The sequence below is a fragment of the Ctenocephalides felis genome, unplaced genomic scaffold, assembly GCF_003426905.1.
Source record: "Ctenocephalides felis isolate EL2017-DRISC unplaced genomic scaffold, ASM342690v1 CF-g0.4_SCAFFOLD_00845, whole genome shotgun sequence".
NCBI classification, from domain to species: Eukaryota; Metazoa; Arthropoda; class Insecta; order Siphonaptera; family Pulicidae; genus Ctenocephalides; species Ctenocephalides felis.
This window is the reverse complement of record NW_020536999.1, coordinates 9790668-9814083: the sequence shown is the minus strand read 5'-3', so window position 1 is coordinate 9814083 and position 23416 is coordinate 9790668. Positions and strand designations below refer to the sequence as shown.

The 23416-nt window shown below is 31.5% G+C and overlaps 3 protein-coding genes and 1 pseudogene across 3 annotated transcripts in view; 3 read left to right on the top strand and 1 right to left on the bottom strand.

Moving 5' to 3' along the window:
- The first annotated feature begins 7 nt into the window (after nucleotides 1-7).
- On the top strand, nucleotides 8-7879 carry LOC113363782 (ubiquitin carboxyl-terminal hydrolase 20-like). The gene is made up of 12 exons (XM_026606268.1): nucleotides 8-19; nucleotides 176-335; nucleotides 448-696; nucleotides 1708-1805; nucleotides 1869-2006; nucleotides 2084-2199; nucleotides 2277-2455; nucleotides 4068-4371; nucleotides 6086-6229; nucleotides 6347-6473; nucleotides 6918-7173; nucleotides 7400-7879. The coding sequence occupies exons 2-12, from the start codon at nucleotides 185-187 to the stop codon at nucleotides 7858-7860; spliced, it is 2223 nt and encodes a 740-aa protein (XP_026462053.1). The 5' UTR covers nucleotides 8-19; nucleotides 176-184; the 3' UTR covers nucleotides 7861-7879.
- Nucleotides 7880-8148: 269 nt separating this feature from the next.
- On the bottom strand, nucleotides 8149-10092 carry LOC113363789 (annotated as a pseudogene).
- A 986-nt stretch (nucleotides 10093-11078) lies between these two features.
- LOC113363804 (partitioning defective protein 6-like) lies at nucleotides 11079-14825 on the top strand. The gene is made up of 5 exons (XM_026606287.1): nucleotides 11079-11301; nucleotides 12427-12652; nucleotides 13313-13526; nucleotides 14279-14623; nucleotides 14705-14825. The coding sequence occupies exons 1-5, from the start codon at nucleotides 11236-11238 to the stop codon at nucleotides 14811-14813; spliced, it is 960 nt and encodes a 319-aa protein (XP_026462072.1). The 5' UTR covers nucleotides 11079-11235; the 3' UTR covers nucleotides 14814-14825.
- Nucleotides 14826-19993: 5168 nt separating this feature from the next.
- Nucleotides 19994-23416, top strand: part of LOC113377577 (testis-specific serine/threonine-protein kinase 1-like) — a 6157-nt gene continuing 2734 nt past the window's right edge. Inside the window, exons 1-4 of the mRNA XM_026617945.1 lie at nucleotides 19994-20083; nucleotides 20167-20343; nucleotides 22049-22319; nucleotides 22385-22635. Coding sequence (XP_026473730.1) covers nucleotides 19994-20083; nucleotides 20167-20343; nucleotides 22049-22319; nucleotides 22385-22635 — 789 coding nt within the window. The remainder of the gene's footprint in view (nucleotides 20084-20166; nucleotides 20344-22048; nucleotides 22320-22384; nucleotides 22636-23416) is intronic.

Sequence of the window (23416 nt, the reverse complement as noted above, 5' to 3'; positions counted from 1 at the left end):
TTTATATGGAATAAGAAATGTAAGTTGATGAGAAATAGTATTTCATTTTAATTTATATTTACATTATCTATTACATTTAGAAAAACTCTATATAAAAGTGTACAACTCATTTTTTGAATGAAATCTTGCTTAAAATATTCATTTTTTTTGGTATTAAGTCATTTTCTATCAACAGGTTCATCCTATGTTTCGAGGATACCATCAGCATGACACCCAAGAATTTTTACGTTGCTTTATGGACCAGCTGCATGAAGAATTGAAAGAAGCTTTGCCTGCAGCAAGGGACTTATCTTCTGTACAACAAGACCACGCGGATAAAATTGATGAACATGAAAGTATGTAGATCAAGATTATTTTTTCATTTAATTAATCATTTCTTTAATGTATCAACATGCTCATAATAGTTTTGAACCATTTGATTTTTTCATGCTTTTTTTATTATTGCAGTCATTTCTGACCGATCAAGTCCATGTCCCTCTCTGACACCTAGTCAATCCGAAGGTGAATATGAAACATGCGACAGTGGAGTCAGTGAAAGATCTTCTCTTTCGGAAGAAAGCGGACAAATAGGACATCATTCAAGACAAACATCCAGATCAAGAAGTCCAAGTCCTACAATCATTCCGACTATTCAACCTGATAGAGAAAGGCTAAGGTCTAAGTTGACGGTTGTTAATAGGACTCCTCCGGCTAATGGTATGTAAATACATATTTATTTATAATATTAAGATCCAGGTTGAGTTTGTTTATTTTAGTCAATGCTATTTATTGTAAATGAATTAAAATGTCCGAAATATAAATTAGGTGATTTATAGAAAAATAAAAAAAAACTTCTAAATCTATTCTAATCTGCTATAGTCCGCATTTTAACTGCAAATTATTTAAAATTTCAATATCCAAGTATATATAACAATTTTTACTAGATTTTAGTAAATTTGATCTAGTTTTGGCTGATGTAAACAAGTTATAATGTCCGGAATGAAAATTTTAAATTATTTGAAGAAAAGTAAAAAATGTCCGAAATCCATGAAATGCACTGTATCAAAATACTAAAGTCTGCATTTCAACTACGAATTATTCAAAATTTTAATATCCAAGTGTATAAAACAATTTTTGCTAGATTTTAGTAAATTTTATCTAGTGTTTTCTGATGTAAATAAGTTATAATGTCCGGAATGAAAATGTTAAATTATTTGAAGAAATGTATAAAAATGTCCAAAATCCATGATGCACTGTATCAAAATACTAAAGTCCGCATTCCAACTACGAATTATTCAAAATTTTATTATCCAAGTGTATAAAACAGTTTCTACCAAATTTTAGTGAATTTTATATAGTTTTCACTAATGTAAATAAATTATAATATCCGGAATAAAAATTTTAAGTTGTTTTGACGAAAAGTAAAACAATAACCTAAATTTACATATTGTGAATTCAATTATCAAAAAACTAATATTAACAATGAAAAACTAAAGTAATTGAATCCAAACAAAAACAACCTGTCAACTATTTTATTATCATACGTAAGCCGATTTTAAAATTAGTAAAATTCAAATGGTAAAAATACCCGCACCAATCTTTGAAACGGGTATTTTTACCCGTCCCGCTTACCTATAGCGTATTAAATACATTTAAAATTAAAAAAAACGTTGACTAAAGTGCACAGTGGAAAAACATATTTTTATATATTTTATTTCTACATTTCAGTAAATACAGAATACCTAAAACCACAATTCAGATCCATAATTTCAGAAGTATTTGATGGCAAATTGTTATCCTCCGTGCAATGTCTTACATGTGATAGGGTAAGTACTATAAAAAATACATATATGAATACTTATAATTACCAAGTAATTTTTTGCTTTTAGGTGTCTACAAAGGTCGAAACGTTTCAAGATCTTTCTTTACCAATACCTAGTCGAGATCATTTAAATGTGCTGCATCAGAACCAGAATACATCCACTGTGACATCCGAGTATGAACCACAAGGCAATCAGGAAGGTTGGGTAAGTCTCAACCATGTTAGTTGTAATATTAAATTTGTTGGTGTAATATTATGTGTAATGTTTTTTTTTTTCCTTAGATTTGGTGGATATGGGGCTGGTTTCGATCATGGTTCTGGGGGCCTGCTGTTACATTGCATGATTGTTTAGCGGCCTTTTTCTCAGCTGATGAGTTGAAAGGAGATAATATGTATAGGTAAGAACGCATTTTTACTATTTCTTAAAAAAATGGTTAGATAATTAAATTTAAATACATTTTTTTTTAATTTTTAGTTGTGAAAAGTGCAATAAACTCCGAAACGGTGTTAAATATTCTAAAGTTATGGCTTTACCAGAGATGCTATGCATTCATTTGAAACGTTTCCGGCACGAACTGATGTATAGTTCAAAAATATCGAGTCCTGTTAATTTTCCACTCACTGGACTTGATATGAAACCATATCTACATAAAGGTATGTAGATAAATTTAGGCTTCATTTAAACTATCAAACAATAATTCAGTAAAATTCCTTGGTTATTCATTATTGTAAACATCTGATCCTTTTTTCCCCATAGGCAGAGAAAAATGTGACACCCAGGGGGCAAAAAGTCCTCTATTTTATCTTCAATTTTAAAGAGATTTCACAGCTAAATTTGTCAAAAAGATAATAGATTCAACGCCCAATAATACACCTTATAAAACAATTAAATAGTGTTTACTAAAAAATTATTTATTTATTTATTTATTTATTCAACGCCCAAGGGTATAATACAGTATAATTACATTTTTAAGGGTACAAATTATAAACTAAAGATAATATGTGAGAAAATCAGAGTATTAAGAGTTCATAGATATAGCTTTGTATATATATACATAACACTTAATATAAACTACAAATATATAACACTAAATAAAAACTAATAATATTGAACATTTAATAATCTCTAAATCACTACTTAAAACAGTTGTTTAAGGATAATAATTTTTCTGGCTTGATTTTTTATATTCGTCACAGAAAGACCAAAGATATCAATCTCAGAAGCAAATTCATTTATTATTTTTTAATATATTGAACTATCGTAAACTAAATAACAGTGCTCAAAACCTAAAAGCTAAAATCGAAAAAAATATATTTGTTAAAAAAATTACTATGTTGCCTTTCATCTCGCGATTGCAATGTCATCCGATTTAAAGTGACTGGCGACTGGCTGGTTACACATATTTTGCCCTCTACTTTAAAATAGTATCGTTAAAAATCTTGATACTTTACTTTTTTTATAACTTCCGTGGGGTAAGTTATAATAATGGACCGAAAACCGAAAATGAAAATTTTTGCATATCTTCACGTTTCAAAGCTTTCTGAGTATTTTGGCATATCTCAGAAAAAATGGATGAGTGTGTGCGGATACAATTTTTCATCCACGTTTTTTAGGGCGCACGGATCAACCTATTTGAATTGTTTAAAAAACATTCGATTCCTATTGATAGGGAGATGTGCTGATTAGTTTCTAACAAAGGCAGGTCCAGCCTTTACGGAGATACGGAGCAAAGAGTGCAGTAAATAGAAATCGAGTTTTTGAGAGAACGGAGTATCTGATTTGAATGATCTAAAAAACATGTGATGATTAGTTTTTAGCAAAGGCAGGTTCAGCCGTTTCGGAGATACCGAGCTAAAAATGCAAAAAATAGCAGTTTTTGAGAGAACTATGCATTTGATTTGAAAGACTCAAAAAGCTTTCTGCTTGTGTTGTCAAAACAATTGCTTTTGAAAAAAAAATCAATTTATTTTTTCAAATAATTTTTTTTGGTATATCGAAAATAATTCACATTTTAATTTTAATTCTGGCTAAAGTTCTAAAGCTCACTTATATACTTCAAATAATTTTAATTTTTTTTTAAATATTAGATAATGTTATAGTAATTATATAATAATAATCTATTAAAAATCATTTGCACCAGAACTATTTCTGAATTTTTTAAGCCTACTGCTTTTGCTTATGTTTCATTGTCTGATACTGCACATGTAACTCTAAAATCTACCATATATATATATATATATATATAATTTTCATTTCATTTTCCAGATTGTGTTAGTGAAATCTGCACCTACGACCTGTCCGCCGTCATCTGTCACCACGGAACCGCCGGAGGAGGCCACTACACCAGCATGGCCAAGCATAGCGCCTCTGGTGTCTGGTTCGAGTTCGACGATCAGTTCGTAACGCAAGTTTCATCAGAGAATGTTGCCAGATGCGAAGCCTACGTACTGTTTTACAGGAAGTCGCCGAGTCCCCGGATGGCCAATTTGAGGAAAATGGCAGCGGAATTGGTTGATGTCGAGAGGGCGACGGATATGTCTTTCTATGTGTCTAAGCAATGGATTAATAAGTAAGTGATAATTGAATTAAGTGACTAGTGGTGCATGGCATCGTGCCTTAAGACAAATTGCTGGTACTTCTCGTACCGAAAACTATATTATTAAAAAAAAACTTTGACAAAATTAGATTTTTGAGAAATTTTGAAATTTTTGAAAAGAAGATTCTTTTTAAAAAAAATAGATTCTTTTATATCTATTTTTTTTGGAAAATTTTATATATATTTTTTTTTTGAATAATTTTTCAAGCAATCGCGCTGCATAGCTGATTTGGAGTCTCGCGTAGTCGTCTAACGTATAAACATTGGTACGGAACCCATATACATGTACACGAAATGTGTGCTTAATGTTATAATTTTTATAAAATATCTTATAATACGGTGTACATATGTCTAATGTTCATTTTGAACGCCAAATGGCATTAATTTTTAACTTCCCGTAGGGTAAGTTATTGTAATGGGCCGAAAATCGGAATTGAAAATTTTTACATTTCTCGACGTTTTGAAGGTTTCTGAACATTTTGGCATACTTCAGAAAAAATGGATGTGTGTGTGTGTGTGTATGTATGTATGAATACAATTTTTCGCCCACGTTTTCGGGCGTACGAATCAACCGATTTGAATGGTTTAAAAAACATTCGATTCCTATTGATAAGGAGATGTGCTGATTAGTTTTTCGCAAAGGCAGGACCAGCAGTTACGGAGATAAGGAGCAAAGAGTGCAGAAAATAAAAATCGAGTTTTTGAGAGAACGGAGCATCCGACTTGAATGATCTAAAAAACATTCAATTAGTAATGATTGGGAGAAGGGGTTATTAGTTTTTCGCAAAGGCAGGCCCAGCCATTTCGGAGATACAGAGCTAAATGTACAAAAAATGGCAGTTTTTGAGAGAACTAAGCGTCCAATTCAATTGATTCAAAGAACTTTCTGCTTGTCTTAACAAAATAATTGATTTTGAAAAAAAAATTGTTTCATTTTTTTTTTTTTAATTTTTTGTATATCGAAAATAATTCAGATTTTATTTTTATTTCTGACTATAGTTCTAATATACTTTAAACAAATAATTTCAACTCTGCAATTCAGTTTATATAATTCTTATAAATATTAGACATTATTACAATATTTATAATAATCTATTTGAAAACATTCAATATTCTTCGAACATTTCGTTACGGTACGGGAAGTTCCAGCAATTTGCCTTAAGGCACGATGCCACCCACCCCACTAGTTACTTTTTTTATTGGTACTCCGGAGACGCTGGCCTGCCTTTACAAAAATTTGACCAGGTATTCGTTTCGTCATTACAAGTATAATGTTTTTTGAATTATTTAAATCGGACACTCCGTTACCTCAAAAACTCGATTTTTATTTTCTGCACTCTTTGCTTCGTAACTCCAAAACGGCTAGACTTGCCTTTGCCAAAAATTAATTTGCACGTCTCCTTATCAATAGGAATAGTTCAGTTCAGTTTTTGAATCATTCAAATCAGTTGCTCCCAAAAACGTCGACGAAAAATTGTATCCGCACATACGCACACACAGATATACATCCATCAATTTTTTCTGAGGTATGCCAAAATGTTCAGAAATCTATGAAATGTAAAGATGTACAAAATTTTTCATTTTCCTTTTTTGGGCGATTACAATAACTTAGCCAACGGGAAGTTAATAAAATAAATATGATCTATTATTTTATTATCAGGTTAAATGTAAAATAATCTCTTTTCAGATTTAATACATGTGCAGAGCCTGGTCCTATCGATAATTGGTCACTGTTGTGCCAGCATGGTTGTGTATCACCAGAAAAAGTCAGCTATGTACACAAATTAGCAGTTCCTCTTTCGCAGCCACTCTGGGACTTTTTGTACAAGAAGTAAGTCAATCACACTTTATAAATTTACTTTTGTTTATATTTATATTTATTATAATTAAGACTATAGTTAGAGTGAAATAATTAAATTTAAAACTAAAACTAAATAATAAATTTCAGCTTTGGCGGCGGGCCCGTTTGCAATCAGTTATTTGAATGCGAGACTTGTAAAGAATATTTAGAATCGTTGATAAAAAGACAATATTATGAATTGGATACGTTCATGAGCCTTCATCATGAATTTCAGGTATACAATTTTCAAACTTTTTCAAAAATAATTTTAAAAGTATAGTTTGAGGGGGCAATTCTGCCGTAACAGAGCTCATAGCAAAGTGTTGTCATGGCAACGTTCTCTTATGCTTGTTCTTGGTAGTGAAAATTATGAAAATGTTTATCTATTTGTTGTGCGATCAAGCGCATTTTACATATAAACAAGCAAGGAACAATCTTATGATAACAGAATTCTAGATGGTGCAGTTATCATGAAATTCTTCCCTGCTTGTTTATATGTGAAATACGCGTGATCGCATGGCAAATAAATAGACATTTTCATAATTTTCAATATCAAAAACAAGCATAATGACCACGCTATTTTATGAGCTCTGTTACGGCAAAACTGCCCCACCAATTTAGGGTCTGATAAAGTTTGTATAAATTAATTTTATACTTTATCATTATTTTTTTTACTTAGGTGAGCGAAAGTCCATCAACAATCTACGCCCTTTCGATGGCCTGGTTCCGCAAATGGCAAACATTTGTTCGTGCTGCTGGATTCTGCGAAATTCCTGGTCCCATAGACAACCAAGTCATATGTAATTCAAATAATACTGTCAAGTCAGGATCGGACTATGCCCAATTGAATCATGCATTATGGAAATTCTTATTCGATATCTACGGCGGCGGCCCTGAGGTTATTCTTAGGGCTTATATTGACTCACCAGTAACAAGTAAGTGTAATAGATATTATTAGATAATTGCCATTAATGATAAGATTCTGATTAAATTCCGTACTCTCACAAAATCAATTACCATTTTTGGGCACATAACACTCACACAGAGTAAAGCGGATTTGTTTCAAATTTACTCCCAGACTATAACTTACCCTGCGGGTAGATAATTCTAATTTTCATAAACAAAATTACACCAATGCTATAGCTCATTTTCTACTATCAGGTTCAACTACTTTACAATTGGATGAAGACAACGACACCACAAGTACCTCAGATGTCTCCATCAACTTACCCCAGACCCTGAAAGAAAGAGTGAATGCCAGAATAAACGCTCAAGGAAACCTTCTCAAAACACAAAGTTTACAAAACATTCCAAGAGTAACAGACTCAATCCCCGATTTCATTGGAGACTATTCAAACTGCTGCCTAAAATTATCCCCCAACAACACAGCGCAGAGTTCCTACAGTGCATCAGACTTCCACAAACACATGGACGGTGAACAGATGATGAACGGAGATGTGAGCTCCAACATTCCTTTACTGACTTCACAAATGGGGGCGGCAAGACTTTCCGACCAGTGTCTCCAATCAGCAAACGAGTGCCTTTGCAACAAAAAACAGAAAAATAACAAAGCCAAAAATAATATATCAAACGAATCAGGAGATCCAATGACGAACCATTAACGATTGCAAATTGTAAATATGTATAGTTAAATTAAAATTTTACCAAAGTTATAGAGAATCTATTCACATCTGTGTCAATTAGCAATGAGGTCTACGATTGTTTTATTCATTTTAATTTTGGTTCAGGAAACGATTATATATTTATTTATATGTCAAAATATCTAGCAATAATTTTTTTTAAGTGGTTATTATGAAAAATAAAAGGTTTTGTCTATTATAAACCATGCTATATATTACCAAATACATAATATATATACAAACATTTTAATCTTTAACATATTATATAATTTAAGGAGTAATTCTTTTCGGATCACGTGGAAACATTGAAGTCTTGCGAATGTTGTCGAGACCCAAGTACAGCATAACGACACGCTCCATGCCAATACCGCCGCCGGCATGTGGGGGGCACCCGTAACGGAACGAATCAATGTAAGCAGCAATTTTACTAATATCAATTCCATGATGTTTGGCTCGTTCAGTCAAAAATTCAGGATCGTGTATTCTTTGAGCACCAGATAAAATTTCTTCACCCCTCATAAACATGTCGTATGAATTGGATGCTTTGGGGTTCTTAGGATCAGGCATTGTATAAAATGGCCTCACAGCCAACGGATATTTATCCAGAATGTAAAAATCGGTGTTGTACATGTTTCTAACTAGTTTTCCAAGTAATTTTTCATCGGGAGTTGATAAATCATCTTCATCACCAATAGTGACACCGGCATCACGTAACATTTTCAATGCTTGAGGAAATTGTAAAATTAAAGGTGGATCTAAAAATGTGAAAGGCTCCACAGCGAATTGTTGGCCAACAGCTGCTATTTCAGAAGCATAGTTATCACGCAAGCCTCTAAACATCTTTGTGAAAGTATCACCAATCGTATTCAATACTTCGTGATAATGATACTTAAATGCCATTTCCAAGTCAAGACCGACAAATTCAGTTAAATGTCTGTGCGTATTGGAGTCTTCAGCTCTGAAAACAGCACCGACTGTAAATACTTTATCAAAGTCTGCTGCTATCGCCATTTGTTTGTACAACTGTGGACTTTGTGCCAAGTAAGCTGAGCCTTTGAAATAACTAACTGTGAAAACATTAGCACCTCCCTCACTAGCTGCTGATATGATTTTTGGGGTGTGAATCTCAACAAAACCTTTCTCGGTTAAAATATCTCTGAACAATTTGCAAACGCCGGCTTCTAATCTGAATATAGCTTGATTTGCAGGCGTACGCAAATCCAAAATTCTATTATCTAATCTAGTGTCTTGGTTAACTCTAATATTCAAAGCATCTTCAGACAAATTCTTTTCTGGGCGGCTTGCATCATCGATTTGCAAAGGTAACTGAGGTTTGGATTGAGACACAACGAAGACTTGGTTGACTGATAACTCAACAAGTTGTTGTGTGCAACTTTCTATGTTCTGAGCAACTTTGACAACTTTAGCTTCAATATCTACAATGGATTCTTTAGGGATGTTGCCGACAAATTTAACCATTTGTTTTGATATTGCTTCGTTAACAGCAATTATACATTGAACACTGTACGATTGTTGTCTTAAGACTAGGAAACACTGTTTGCCTTTGGAACGTGACGTATGGACACGCCCACGAACCCAGACAACTTTCCCTTCTAATGAAGGCTCTAAGATTGACACATCAGTAAATACTCTATCAACATTTTCTCCAGTCGATTGAATCATTTTCATAGCACCATATTTGTTCACTGAGTAGTCTTCGGTTTCTGCAGGTTCTTCTGTAGCATTTGCTGCTTTATGCTCAGCTTTTTTATCTGCTTTTGCAGCATCCTTAGCTAATTTTTTGGCTGCTTTTTTAGATTGTGCTGCTGAAGCATCCCCTTCCATATTTGTTAAAATTTTTGGTTATAAATGCAATTTTATAAAAACAGTATTGAATTTAAATCTGATCTGAAGATCACCTTGACATATGTTAATAAGCTTATTGGCGGTATCTGAAAATTCAAATATTGTTAAATATTTTTAATCAAATAGACACTGACATATTTTAGTTTTTACTACCGCCACGCAAATAATTGCATTATTTCAATTATACGTGGTGAGAGATTAATTAGAAATATGTGTCTTATATTCACCTTTTAGATAAATTTATACATAAAAATGCCATTTATATTGAGAAACCCGATAACACAAACACATACAACGAAAGCACATGGAGCCGGGGCGAAGCCCTCACTTTGGTTAATTTTACCAATGTAGTGGGACGGCTGGAAGACATTTTACTCATTTTAAACTACATTGTTGTTTTCAACCAAAGACACATTGTACAAAATAATAAATAATATTAGAATTTCTAGATATGGTGATTGATGACTAAAATAACTAGTGGTTATGGCATCGTGCCTTAAGGCAAGTTGCTGGAACTTCCCGTACCGTAACGAAATGTTCGAAGAATATTAAATTTTTTCAAATAGATTATTATAAATATAGTTACTGTGTTTGTAGTTAACTACTTCATTGGAAAAAAGGGGTTCACAAAATGTTGATCCAAGGACGGAAAAACATATATAAATATTGCTATAAATACTTAACTATTTGTTGTATACGTTTTGATACTGTATGTGTGTCATCATTCAGTGAGTTAAACAAATTCTAAAATATATTTTACAAAGTTTAAAAAATTACAAGATTACAAAATCAATACATACGAAAACAGGAAAAAAAACACAAATTTTAAGGAAATTGTTTAATGAAAAAACAGACCAACAAAATAAAATAATAAACTAAAAGTTGCATTTGGCAATAAAATTAATGCCAACAATTAATATAACTATCATGTACTGAATTACGTTTATATACACAAAGAAGATTCAAAAAGATAAAAACAGATTCAACAAATTTTCTAAGATCATTTCTTCTTGCAAAAAATACGATTATTTCTAAATAAGTCACTCGTTGCTCTTATTTAAAAGCTTCTGCGAAAGAAATTATCCACCAGACCCCTCACTATTAGTGTGGCCGAGTTTATTTTTGTATATTTAAACATATTTCAATGAATCTGTGTTAGATTTAATAATGAATCAATATTTATAGCTAATTGATTGTTATTAACAACAACAAAAATACTAAATTACTTTTAATTTAATTTTATCATTTAAAAATGTCGATGTCCTTTATTTCGTATCTGGCACGAAAATGGCCGCCGTGACTATTTGCTCATTAAGTACCTGTAGTGACGTCATTGTTACATATTTTTAAAACCTATTAATATGGTGTAGAGACATTTGGTGTTGTTTAGTTATTTTTATATTTAGTTATTTATATTTATCTGTTTTAAGATATTTTATAGTTTAGTAGAATCACTAATTCGACAATTAATTTGTCATTAATGTATAAGAAATGTCGAAAAACAAAATTGTCGTTTCGAAACATGACAGTCCATCAGTAGTGTCAGTTAAGAGCAAGGTAATAATTGTAAATTATTGAGAATATATAGAATATTGATGTAAAGTTTTGATTTGATGCCAATTTGGATTGTTTTGGCTTTATTTGTAATAATGCATATGATATTAATACTTTCTATTCGTAGTGACAGTTCTAAGAAGTTATCTGTATATTCACAGAATTATCTGACTAATTTGTTGTACTTATGTATAATTATATATCAGGCTGTAGATTTGATAAGAATCATTATTAAAATGATATGCTGGAAATAATACATCAGGAATTTGTATATAATTATATTTTTTAATGAATGTAGGGTAAGGTTGGTTAATATGTTAGGCCTCGGCTATATTTTGTTTCATATTCATAATTTATTTAATCAGGTATGGTTAAATCGAACTATTTATTCGTGTAAGCAAAGGTTTGCAATTGGCATACTTCGTGGAGTAGTAATAATTAAAATGCAAGCTTTCATTTTAAAGTTTCTATTAAAATTTTTGACTCGGTTGTAAATCCTTTATGGCAACAATATAATTCTGACATTTTTTCCTTACTAATGTTTACTTATATTACTTATTTTGCAACCACTTAGGTATATTTAAAAAGTAAAATTTGTTTAGGTTATGTCAGTAGTTTTAATTCCAAGCTTCAAAAAGCTTGTAGCTGAATGCCTTGCAAAATTCTTTAATCATATTAGTTTAATAAAGAGCATTTTATGGATTTTTTTTCGATAACTATGAAGAAATAATGTATAAATATGATACTGCAAAGTTTTTTCACAAAGTGGGTGTAACCTCCAATGACAGCATCTTCGTTAACAGATTGTCCATCTTGATTCTTAGCTTGATAATACTATAAGTACATTCGTTACATTTTGAGATTACTGTTTTTTAGGTGTTACTTTAATAATTATGTACGACTTGGTAATAATTTAGTAATAACTAAAAAAAGATTAAACACTTTAATGGTACTTTCACTTTGAATTTAAACACTAAAAGTGAATTACTATTCACCAATCTTTGTTTGATAGAAATAAATTGCATTCATAAGCACTGAATATACATATTTTTTTCATAATTTCTTATACCAGACACCCTTGCCTGAAAATATATATTATGTTAATAAACTTATAATTTTTTTTTATAGTTTGATGCAGAGTTTAGAAGGTTCTGTGTACCCCGAGCAGAAACAGAGCGATTTGAAGAATTCAAATCACTTCTGGAGAAACTACACTGCCTGTCGCATACACCATTCCTGATATCCTATGTAGATCCAAGGGACAGCGATTTGTTACCGATTAACAATGATGACAACTTGGGCAGGGCCATTGTTACTTCCAAACCCATGTTAAGAGTTATAATCCAAAGAAAAGGTGAGAAAGGAAGATTACAATGATACAGACTTCAATTATAATATATTTACAGTTACTTTGTTTGTATGGAATTTAACATAAAATTTAAAGCAAAGCTAATAGATGTGTATATAAAAAGCGAAAAATACAAAGCTAAAACTATTTAATTTAGGAAAAAATGACTATTTAGTTACTACCTAAAACCTAACCTAAAGAATAATTGATAAGTTTTGATGTAAATCTGAATATTGAACTCAAATGTATTTTATTTATTTTTTAAATGTTACTTTAAGGTAAAAAAGCCATAAAATTGATACATAAATTAAAAGAATGTCTATGGTTTATAACATTTTGAATTTTGAATTTATTATTATATATTTACATTTTACTTTGTTTGCATGGAATTTAACATAAAATTTAAAGCAAATCTAATTGATGTGCATATATAAAGCTAAATATACTAGCTTAAAAGTATTTATTTTAGGAAAAAACGACTATTTAGTCACTAATTAAAACCTAACCTATAAGTAATTTATAAATTTTAATGTAAGTCTGAATATTGAACTCAAATGTATTTTATTTATTTGTTAATTATTACTTTAAGGTAAAAAAGCGGTATAAATGATAAAATAATATCTAGTTTTATCATTAAATCTATAAAAATTGAATTTTATTTTTCAGGCGACTCCCAAGAAGAACTAACCGGCTATGGCACCATGCGACCACGTAACCTTATTTCCTCCATTCTTGGAGGGACCCCCGGAAAGGGTCGTGGCCTAGCAATATCAAATCCTCATGATTTTCGGCAAGTTTCTGCTATTATTGACGTTGACCTAGTTCCAGAAACTTGCAGGAGAGTACGGCTTTTGAAACATGGCAGTGATAAACCTTTAGGGTAAGAAATCTATTTTATGTATAAAATTCTTCTGTACGGGTGTATGATTTGATGCTTATCCTAAACGGTTATTAGGATTTTGATAAATCTTTTTAGAGTTTGTTAAAGAAAATTTTTGAGATTTAATGAATGATTAAAGTATAGTAATATTATAGAAATAAATGGCAAAAATTATAAAAAACCACTTATCATTGTTTAACATTGAAAACAGTTGAAATGCCATATACTAGGAATGTCAATTCACTTGAAATTTGAATTTATCTGAAATTATGGGCTTAGACAATATTAGAATATATTATACAAGAAAAATGTAGTGCCTATATTATTATTGCCGAAAAGCAGCTGAGATGTGTCAGAAATTGAAATAATATAAGATACAGTCAACAGTATATGTTTGGCAGATGCAATTATATAATTCAGTTTAATAAATAACGCAATTAGTCCAAAATTGCATAGACATGCAATTTTGTGGCAAAATCAAGTGTGATATTGTTCTTCTACCTCAGATATTATATTATTTTTTCTGAATTTCTTATACTGCTATGCTAAGACCATAAATGAATCACAAAGGCAGGACATCAAATAGGATATTAAAAAGTATAAGTTAGGATATTAAAAAATTTAGAACTTTTGAATGGTAGACGTGGGTACAGGACAACGTCTGTCAGGTCATCTAGTATATATATAAAAAAATCATAAATCAAAAACCTTATAACGAATAATTTATTATAAATATTTCGTTTCTCCTCTAGATTTTATATTCGCGATGGTACGTCAGTGCGAGTAACTTCCGCCGGCCTAGAAAAGCAACCAGGAATATTTATATCCAGGCTAGTCCCCGGAGGCCTAGCCGAAAGCACCGGTTTATTGGCAGTAAACGATGAAGTGTTAGAAGTAAATGGAATCGAAGTAGCTGGCAAAACTCTGGACCAAGTCACAGACATGATGGTGGCCAACAGTTCTAATTTAATAGTCACAGTTAAACCAGCGAATCAACGAACTGTTGCACCCCACAGGGGCTCTTTCTCCAGAACTAGTCAGTTGTCAAACGGATCGCAACAATCACAACCAACGACAGGCTCTGACACAGAGGACAGGTAATAATGTTAATAGACACATGAAAATAATCTCAAGGGAATGTATCTTTTATCATGTTTGTTGCGTGTGGTTTTTTCTAGATTTGACCAAGATGAGATATTAGACTTAACCAGTGGTGGCCTTGATGATAGTTCCGTCACATCACCTTCCACGCCTATTAAAAACAATGATGGAGTTCTGCATCTGTAGTAAAGTAGTGTTTAATATGCAATCAATTAAGTATTATATTATTATAATAATTCCATCCAATGAACCATTCCATATCATTGAAAGTATCATTAAAAGACAATAAATTATGTTGGCATATCAATTATTATGAGGCAATGTTGGAAAAGTATTAACGATTGAATGATATATTTTATGTATTCACTATTATATAGATTTGTATACTTATGTAGTTGATAAGGAATAATATTTTTAAATATATATTATTTATAGTTGCAATGTGAATTTGAATTTTAGGTTATAATGATACGAATTGAATGAAAATTAGATTTCTTTGGAGATATTTGCATATACAGATGTAAATCTTCTATAACACTGAAGGGTTTTTTATAAATCTATCAAATACTTTTTATTTACAAGTTTTTTGGAGTATATACAGGAATAGTTACAAAAAAATAACAATGCATGCCGAAAACAATAAATTTGAATTAAATAAGATACATCATATGGTAATAATTTCAATATCAATAATATATATATATATATATATATATATATATATATATATATATATATATATATATACGTGTATATATATATATATATATATATATATATATATATATTAATCCATTATTTTATATGTTATATTATTAGTAATAATTGCTGATAAAATTAAAGTTTATATTTAACTTTTTGCTAAAGGATAGAAAGAAAATATTGCGATTTTTTTATAAATAAAACAAACAAAAAATAATTATTTTTTGTAAGTTAAAACCAACAATTATTACGACTTTGTGTGCGTTTTTACTTGTAATATAATTTATAAAATGTAAATAGATGGATTTGCATTTTTTGTCGTTTTGTTATAAAAGTTGGTTTACTTTAAAAACTCTGAATCGAACTTGATTGTTAACTTAATTAAAAAATCCTATAAGCTGATTTTATGTTTTCTCGACGTTTCAAGTCATTCTGAATCATATGAGACGAAATTTGGATAAAGTAGTATGTGCGTACGTTTTCTCAAAAACCACTAAGACCGATTTCAAAAATTTTAAAACCGTTCGATGTATCGTGATAAGCACTCACGATGGCTATTTTTTTTTTATTCGAGCGGCAGAGCCATTTCTTCAAAATTAGCACAAAAATGCAAAAAATTTTGCCCCCGCTTCAGCCTGAATTGTTTTTGAAAATTTATAATTATGAATTTTCAAATTGATATCGATATTTATTTATTTTCATATCGATTTTCAAATGATTTCTTTGGAATAGTTTAAACTATTCCAAAGAAATCATTTGAAAATCATTCAAATTAGTTTTTAGCAAAGATCGGCCAGGCCGTTTCTTCGTAGTTGATTGCCCAACTCTTGGCGATTGAGTACCTGATCTTAATAAACATCCTAAAATATTGTAGGGCTGTGGAAGCCCAGTGGTTTTTAAGTGAGTCGAGTAATTTTTATTATTCAATAGTATGTAATAAAACTAGTGGTGCACGGCATCGTGCCGTAAGGCAAATTGCTGGAACGTTCTGTACCGAATGCTAAATTAATAAAAAAAACTTTGGCAAAATTAGATTTTTGAGAATTTTTGAATAAAATTGACGCTTTTGAAAAATTTGATTTTTTTGTATTTCGATTTTTTTAAATGTTGAATGTTTTTTAAGCAAACGCGCTGCATATCTGATTTGGATTCGAAATATCAAGGAACCCATATAAATGTACACAAAATTTGTACTTATTATTGAAATCTCTATAAAATATCTTATAATACGATGTACATATGTCTAATGTTCATTTTTGACCGCCAAATGGCATTAGTTTTACTTTTTTCATTGGATCTCCGAAGACGATGGACTTGCCTTTACAAAAATGTTACCAGTTGTTCATTTCGCCAATACAAGCAAAATGTTTTTTGAATTATTCAAATCGGACGCTCCGTTATGCCAAAAATTGAAATACCATTTTTGGCACTTTTTGTCCCGTATATCTGCAACGGCTAGACCTGCCTTCGCCAAAAACTAATCAGCACGTCTTCTTATCAGTAGGAATCGAATGTTTTTTGAATAATATAAATAACACACATATACATCCATTTTTACTACGAGAAGTTAAAAATTTGTTCAGCAATTTGAGCAGCAACTTAATATACGTATAAATTACCAATAATTTAATATGTTGATTTCTTATTGAGTAATTTTTTTACTCATGTCGGAAAGTTTATGCAACTTGCCTCAAGGCCAAATGCCACTTGCACCAGTTTGTTAACATTTTGATGATGATTTTCTTGGTCGCCCTAATTTATAAACAATTACCTTTTTTAACAAAGTTTTCAGTTGAGGTCATTTTAGCATCAACGGTCTTTTCAAAATCGTATTCAGGGGAATTCTTTTATTCTTAACAACCACGTTGTTCCTTATCCATTCCTTCCATCCTTCAAAATTTCCGTTTCCTCTGATTTAACTGTTTTTTGAATTTTTAAAGTAGACCACATTTGATGTTCAACTTAAATTATGATTTATTACAGCTGATTATTATTATTTCAATTAAAAATGTCACCAAAAATCCTTTCCAAATTTACTAAGAATTATTACACGTGGGTTCCGAAAATCGAAACAAAATGCAATCATATTTATTTGGAAACAAGTAAACAAAATTGAAAATGTGTTAACGATGTTAAATTTTTTGTGAAATCAAATTTCGTTCGTATATATTGTGTCCCTAACATGATTTGTGAGTATACTGCATTGATATAATATATGATAGATGTAATGACTTAGAAACGGCTCCTCTACGGGGGCTCCTTTTAGGAAAAATTTCAAATTTCAATTTGACATAAGTCAAAATTTGGAATCGTTTTTGAATAAATTAACAGTTAGTTTTAGATTTAGGACAATGAAATTAAAATTAATAATACTAAATTAAATTTAATCAGCTGGTAACTACTTATGGGACCTGTAATAAAGTAATAACTAGATGTGAGTGGCAATTTGCTTTATGGCAAGTTGCATGGACTTCCGGACACGTGTAAATAGTCAATGAAAAATATATATTAATATTGATGAAAAATAATAATATATTAGTTTATGATTGATTCATAAGCATACTCAGTTGATGTAGGGCACATTTGAATATTTTTGACAAAAAGTTCAAATGTTACACATTAATGAGCGAAAAACGAGCATGAGACTATTATGTTCTACGAGCACCAAACAAAATTTAATAATTTTTTATAAATTAACTCTTTTTTTTAGGTCTATAATATTTTATAATATTTGTTTAGACCATGAACTCTGTCACTGTTTTTTTCTTTCATTGTTACCTAATTTTTACCAAAAGAAATTTTAGCAAATCGGAATTTCTGGCGAAAACACAATATTCTCTAGAGAGGTTGCTGGAAAAATTGACAGTCAAATAATTTAATTAGATTCTAAATTTTTTCCAGAAATTCCAACTTGCTAATTTTATCGTTTTCTCGACGTTTCAAGTCATTTTGAATCGTTTGAGACCCAAATTAAGAAAAGTGTGTACATGCGTCGAAATTCGACCTTTTGTCGACATTTTTTCAAAAACGATTTAAAAAATTTAATAGCCATTCCATGCAAAATCGTCTGAGTCCAAGTTTAAAAAAGTTTGCTTGTATGTGAGCTAAAATTGTTTTCCTTTCGTCGCAGTTTTCTCAAAAACGGCTGGACCGATTTTAAAAATTTAAAAGCCATTCCATGCAAAACGATGACGACTTGTTTCTTTATAAATACAGTCAAGTGCAAAATTTGTCATCAACGTTTTGACAAAAAATCCAAAAATGATTCTGAAAATTAAAAAATCGTTCAGTTCAGTTGTAAATCGGCTGATTGGTTTTTGGCAAAGATCAACCGGACAGTTTCTTTGTAACTAATTTTTTGAAAAAAAAATTCTATAGATTTTATGAAACTTTTCATCAAATCTCAATTGTTATTGTCTAAGTTGATTTTTGGAATGTTTATGCAACTTGCCAAGAAGCAAAATGCCACTTACACCTAGCAAATTTTGTGCGGAATCAAACATGACGGGTCAGAAACAAAAAATATTCTTCAGAATATTTTTTACTGTGAACTTTTCATCAAAATGCAAAATTTATTATTGGGATGAGTTTTATTAACATAAATACTCAAAATTTGTAAATACTTCAAGTAAATATTAATAGAATTTCTATAAATGATTAGTAATTGAAGACTTTCTAATTATTTGATTCAGTTTTTAAGTTTAGATTATATTTCATATAATAAATTACATCACCAGTGCCAATTGCTGGAACTTCCCATAATTTTGATCATTTTTGACCGCCAAATAGCAATTTTTAAACTTTTTATTCGACCTCCGAAATCGCTGAAACTGATTTTCCAAAAATTCAATCAGTTCTTCATTTCGTTAATACGAATAAAATATTTTTTGAATAATTTAAATCGGACGCTCCGTTCTCTCAAAACACGATTTCTATTTTTTGTACTCTTTGCTCCGTATCTCCAAAACCGCTGGACTTGCCTTTGCCACAAACTAATCAGCACGTCTCCTTATCAACAGTAATCGAATGTTTTCTGAATTATGCAAATCGGTTAATCTGTGCTCTCGAAATCGTCGACAAAAAGTTGTATTTAAACATAACGAGTGGTCCATCTAGTGGTCCTAGTGATCTAGTTATCTTACGGTTTAGATATTTCTTTAAAGAAAACATAAACTATTATACATCATTAGAAAGGTTTTTAGTTTTTTTCCTCAAACATCGCAACTTAGAATTCCTCACGGTGTGGCCTACAGGCAAGTTGCTATCGATAAATTCCAGTTTTTAAATGGGCCACCCTATACTTACGCCATCTGCCAAAATGTTCAGAAACTTTGGAAACATAAAAATATGCAAAAAATATCATTTTCTATTTTTATCGTTTACTTTAATTCTACTGGAAGTTAACAAGATTTCTATCAAAATTTTGAAATATTACTATTTAAATCCATAAATAAATATTCTATAAATATATTTCATGTGTCTTTTACCTTTCAGCTTGAGACGGGTCAAAATTTGCGAGTGGTGGGAAATTATGCCCGGTGAGTTTGGCAGACGGAGAGCGCCAAATTGATCATCAGCAGGCGCCGAAAACGGGAAAATTCAAAAAACACCTTCCTATCCCCAAAATTCAACACCCCCAAAAAAAATAGAAACCCTCCGCCATCATGACGGAACGGCTGAGCGTCAGCCCGCGTAATAGCGAGGTGAACGCTCTCGAACAGCGCGGCTACATGATCGGCAAGAAGATCGGACAGGTAATTAGATAATAGATATATAGTAAAATTGATTAAATTAAGCAAAAAATGATTAATTATCCCTTTTCGTTTCTATTGGCAAGGGTTCGTACGCTTCCGTCCACCTGGCGGACTACGTCGACTCGACGTCAGGGCCGAAGAAGATGCGCCTCGCCTGCAAGATTTTCGACAAGGAGAAGGCACCGAGGGATTTTTTAGACAAGTTTTTCCCGAGGGAGTTGGAAATTTTGACGAAGATCGAGAATCCGCACATTATACAGGTAGAGATATAATAATAAACTAGTGGTGTATGGCATCGTGCCTTAAGGTAAATTGCTGGAACTTCCCGTACCGTAATGAAATATTCGAGAAATTTTAAACGTTTTCAAATATATTATTACAAATACTGTTAACTTTCATTGTTTTTGCTATCTTATTGTTATATCTGAGAAAATCAAATGTAAATTATAAATCATAAATCAATTTATCTCCAGAACATTAACAATCGTCATTTCATTTCGAATTCAATTTCAAAAAAATAATTACCTAATTTGCACAAAATTTAAAAAGGTTTTCCCGTATAGTCACAGTCTAAACGCATTTGCAAATAATTCTGTGCGACATTTTTACTTATACTGTGCTTAGCTTGGCGGCATTTTCACATTTTTCAATAGTTTTCACAAAATTGGAATGTGCTCCGTCTAAACGCACTTGGGTAAAACATTTGCACCAGAGTGGTGTTTAGACTGTGATTAGCCTGGGTAATTTTTTGAATTTTTAATCCAAAATTACAAAAATATTTTATGGAAAATAAAGAAACATATAATAATTTTTTATCCTCAAAAGCAATTGTTTTGTCAATACAAGCAGAAAGTTTTTTAGATCATTCAAATCGGACGCTTAGTTCACTCAAAAACTGCCATTTTTGCACTTTTAGCTCTGTATCTTCGAAATGGCGGGACCTGTCTTGGCCAAAAACTAATCACCACTTCTCCCAATCATTACAAATTGAATGTTTTTTAGATAATTCAAATTCGATACTCCCTCTCAAAGGGAGGAAAAAAAGACTTTTTGAAGAAAAGTGTATTTTGAAATATTTTGGAAATTCTGAACTTTTTTTCAAAGCAATCGTACTGCTTTATCTGCATAGAGACGAATTATAGAAGCGCGTAAGCGCCGCGCCGCCGTCTGACGGATAAACATTGGTACGGAACCCATGAGAATGTAAACAAAATTTATACTTATTGTTAAAATCTCTATAAAATATCTGAAAATTTGATGTGCATATGTCTAATGATCATTTTTGACTGCCAGATGGCATTATTTTTTCCTTTTTTCACTAAATCTCCGAAACCGCTAGACCTGCCTTAATGAAAATTTGATCAATTTTTCAAGTAAATTTCACAAGTAAAATGTTTTTTGAATTATCCAAATCGGACGCTCCGTTCTCTTAAAAACTGAGTTACCGTTTTTGGCACTTTTTGCCCCGTATCTTCGGAACGGCTAGGCCTGCCTTTGCCAAAAACTAATCAGCATGTCTCCTTATCAATACGAATCGAATGTTTTTGAATTATTCAAATCGCTTCATCCGTGATCCCGAAATCGTCGACGAAAATTTGTATCCGAACACACACATACACGCACACACACACACACACATACATCCATTTTGTCTAAGGTATGCCAACATATTCAGAAAGTATTGAAACGAAAAGATATATCAAATTTTTCATTTTCGATTTTTTTGCGATTACTATAACTTGCCCCACGGGAAGTTAAAAACATTAGCTGGGAATTTTACCGAACATATTCAATAGCTATTAGTTTGATATTTCCTGTTTGCTGTGATGTAGTTGGTTTGATTTTAACAATATTTATTTATTTTTTTATTTATTCAACGCCCAAAGTAATATAATTACTAAAATTCAAAAAGGAACTTTGTGCCATATCTACTCTACATTTTTATTTATTTATTTTTTTTTTTAGGTTCACAGCATCCTCCAGCGTGGCCCTCGCGTCTTCATCTTCATGCGTTACGCTGACAACGGTGACCTATTAGATTTCATCAAAAGGAACGGCGTCGTTCCCGAACCGCAGGCCAAATTATGGTTTCGACAGATGGCCAGCGGACTGCATTATCTACACAGCAAAAATATTGCACACCGCGATCTCAAATGCGAGAATATACTGCTGTCGAGACGTTTCAATGTCAAATTGGCGGACTTTGGATTCGCCAGGTTCTGCATCGACCACGAAGGCAAGGGTAAAAATAATAATATAATTATAACACAAATTTTCTAATTCCATTTATCCTTTACCCAGGTCGCCGTGCCTTAAGTCAGACTTATTGCGGGTCGGCGGCGTATGCTGCTCCTGAGGTCGTAAGTGGGACCCCTTACAATCCGAAATTGGCCGACGTGTGGTCTTTGGGGATCATATTATTCATTATGCTGAATTCGTCTATGCCTTTTGACGATTCGAATTTAAGGAAGCTGCTGAAGGATCAGATGTCCAGGAATTTTGTGTTCAGGTCCAGGGTTAGGGATAGCGTGTCGGCGCTTGCTAAATCATTGGTGAGTACAAATGGTACTTGAGAGTAGTAAAATGAGATTTTTTAACTTCCCGAAAGAGAAGTTTATGTTTTCATCAAAACATCCAATTCGTTTATTTTATGTTTTCTCCTGGACGTTTCAAGCCATTCTGAATCGAATGAAACCAACATTTGGACTAAAAGTATGTGTGTGTGTATGTGTGATTTTTTGCCGTAAATCGACATTTTCTCAGAAACGGCTAGACCGATTTCAGAAATTTAAAAGCCATTCGATGTATCTCGATGAAGACTATCGTTTTTCAGTTTTATGCGACGATATGCCTAGCCATTTCTTTGTAATTTGAAAAGAAGTTTTAAACTTTTCGTCCACATTTAAGCTCATACTACCGAATAGATTTTAAAAAATCTAAAACTGTTCGAAAGATATTAGTTGGGAATGATACTGATTAGTTTTAGATAAAAATCTACCGAGCCGTTTTCTTGAAATTAACTGTTGAAAAAAAAATTAAGACGATTTTTATGGAACTTTTTTTTGGCAATATATATATCATGTTTTTTTAGAACTTACTAAAATATTACGGCCTTACGACAAGTAGTTTAATTTTAAAAATTACATCAATATTTGAGAAAGTGAGAAGTTTTTTTGGCGTTTGTTAAAATTAAAACTAGTTGGTATTGGTATTTAGCCTTGAGGCAAGTTACATAAACTTCCCGATGTGTGTAAATAATCGACTTAATCAATAAGAAATAGATTAATTTACGAGTGATTAAAACAGAGGCGTAACAAAATTTGTATCCGCACA

What these genes read in the sequence shown, in the direction of transcription:
- LOC113363782 (XM_026606268.1), top strand. Translation starts at nt 185, where the DNA reads ATGTTTCGAGGATACCATCAGCATGACACCCAAGAATTTTTACGTTGC. An exon ending in TAGGACTCCTCCGGCTAATG is followed by an intron (nt 697 to 1,707) that starts GTATGTAAATAC and finishes TCTACATTTCAG; the next exon opens with TAAATACAGAATACCTAAAA. An exon ending in AAAGGAGATAATATGTATAG is followed by an intron (nt 2,200 to 2,276) that starts GTAAGAACGCAT and finishes TTTAATTTTTAG; the next exon opens with TTGTGAAAAGTGCAATAAAC.
- LOC113363804 (XM_026606287.1), top strand. Translation starts at nt 11,236, where the DNA reads ATGTCGAAAAACAAAATTGTCGTTTCGAAACATGACAGTCCATCAGTA. An exon ending in AGTTATAATCCAAAGAAAAG is followed by an intron (nt 12,653 to 13,312) that starts GTGAGAAAGGAA and finishes TTTATTTTTCAG; the next exon opens with GCGACTCCCAAGAAGAACTA. An exon ending in GGCAGTGATAAACCTTTAGG is followed by an intron (nt 13,527 to 14,278) that starts GTAAGAAATCTA and finishes TTTCTCCTCTAG; the next exon opens with ATTTTATATTCGCGATGGTA.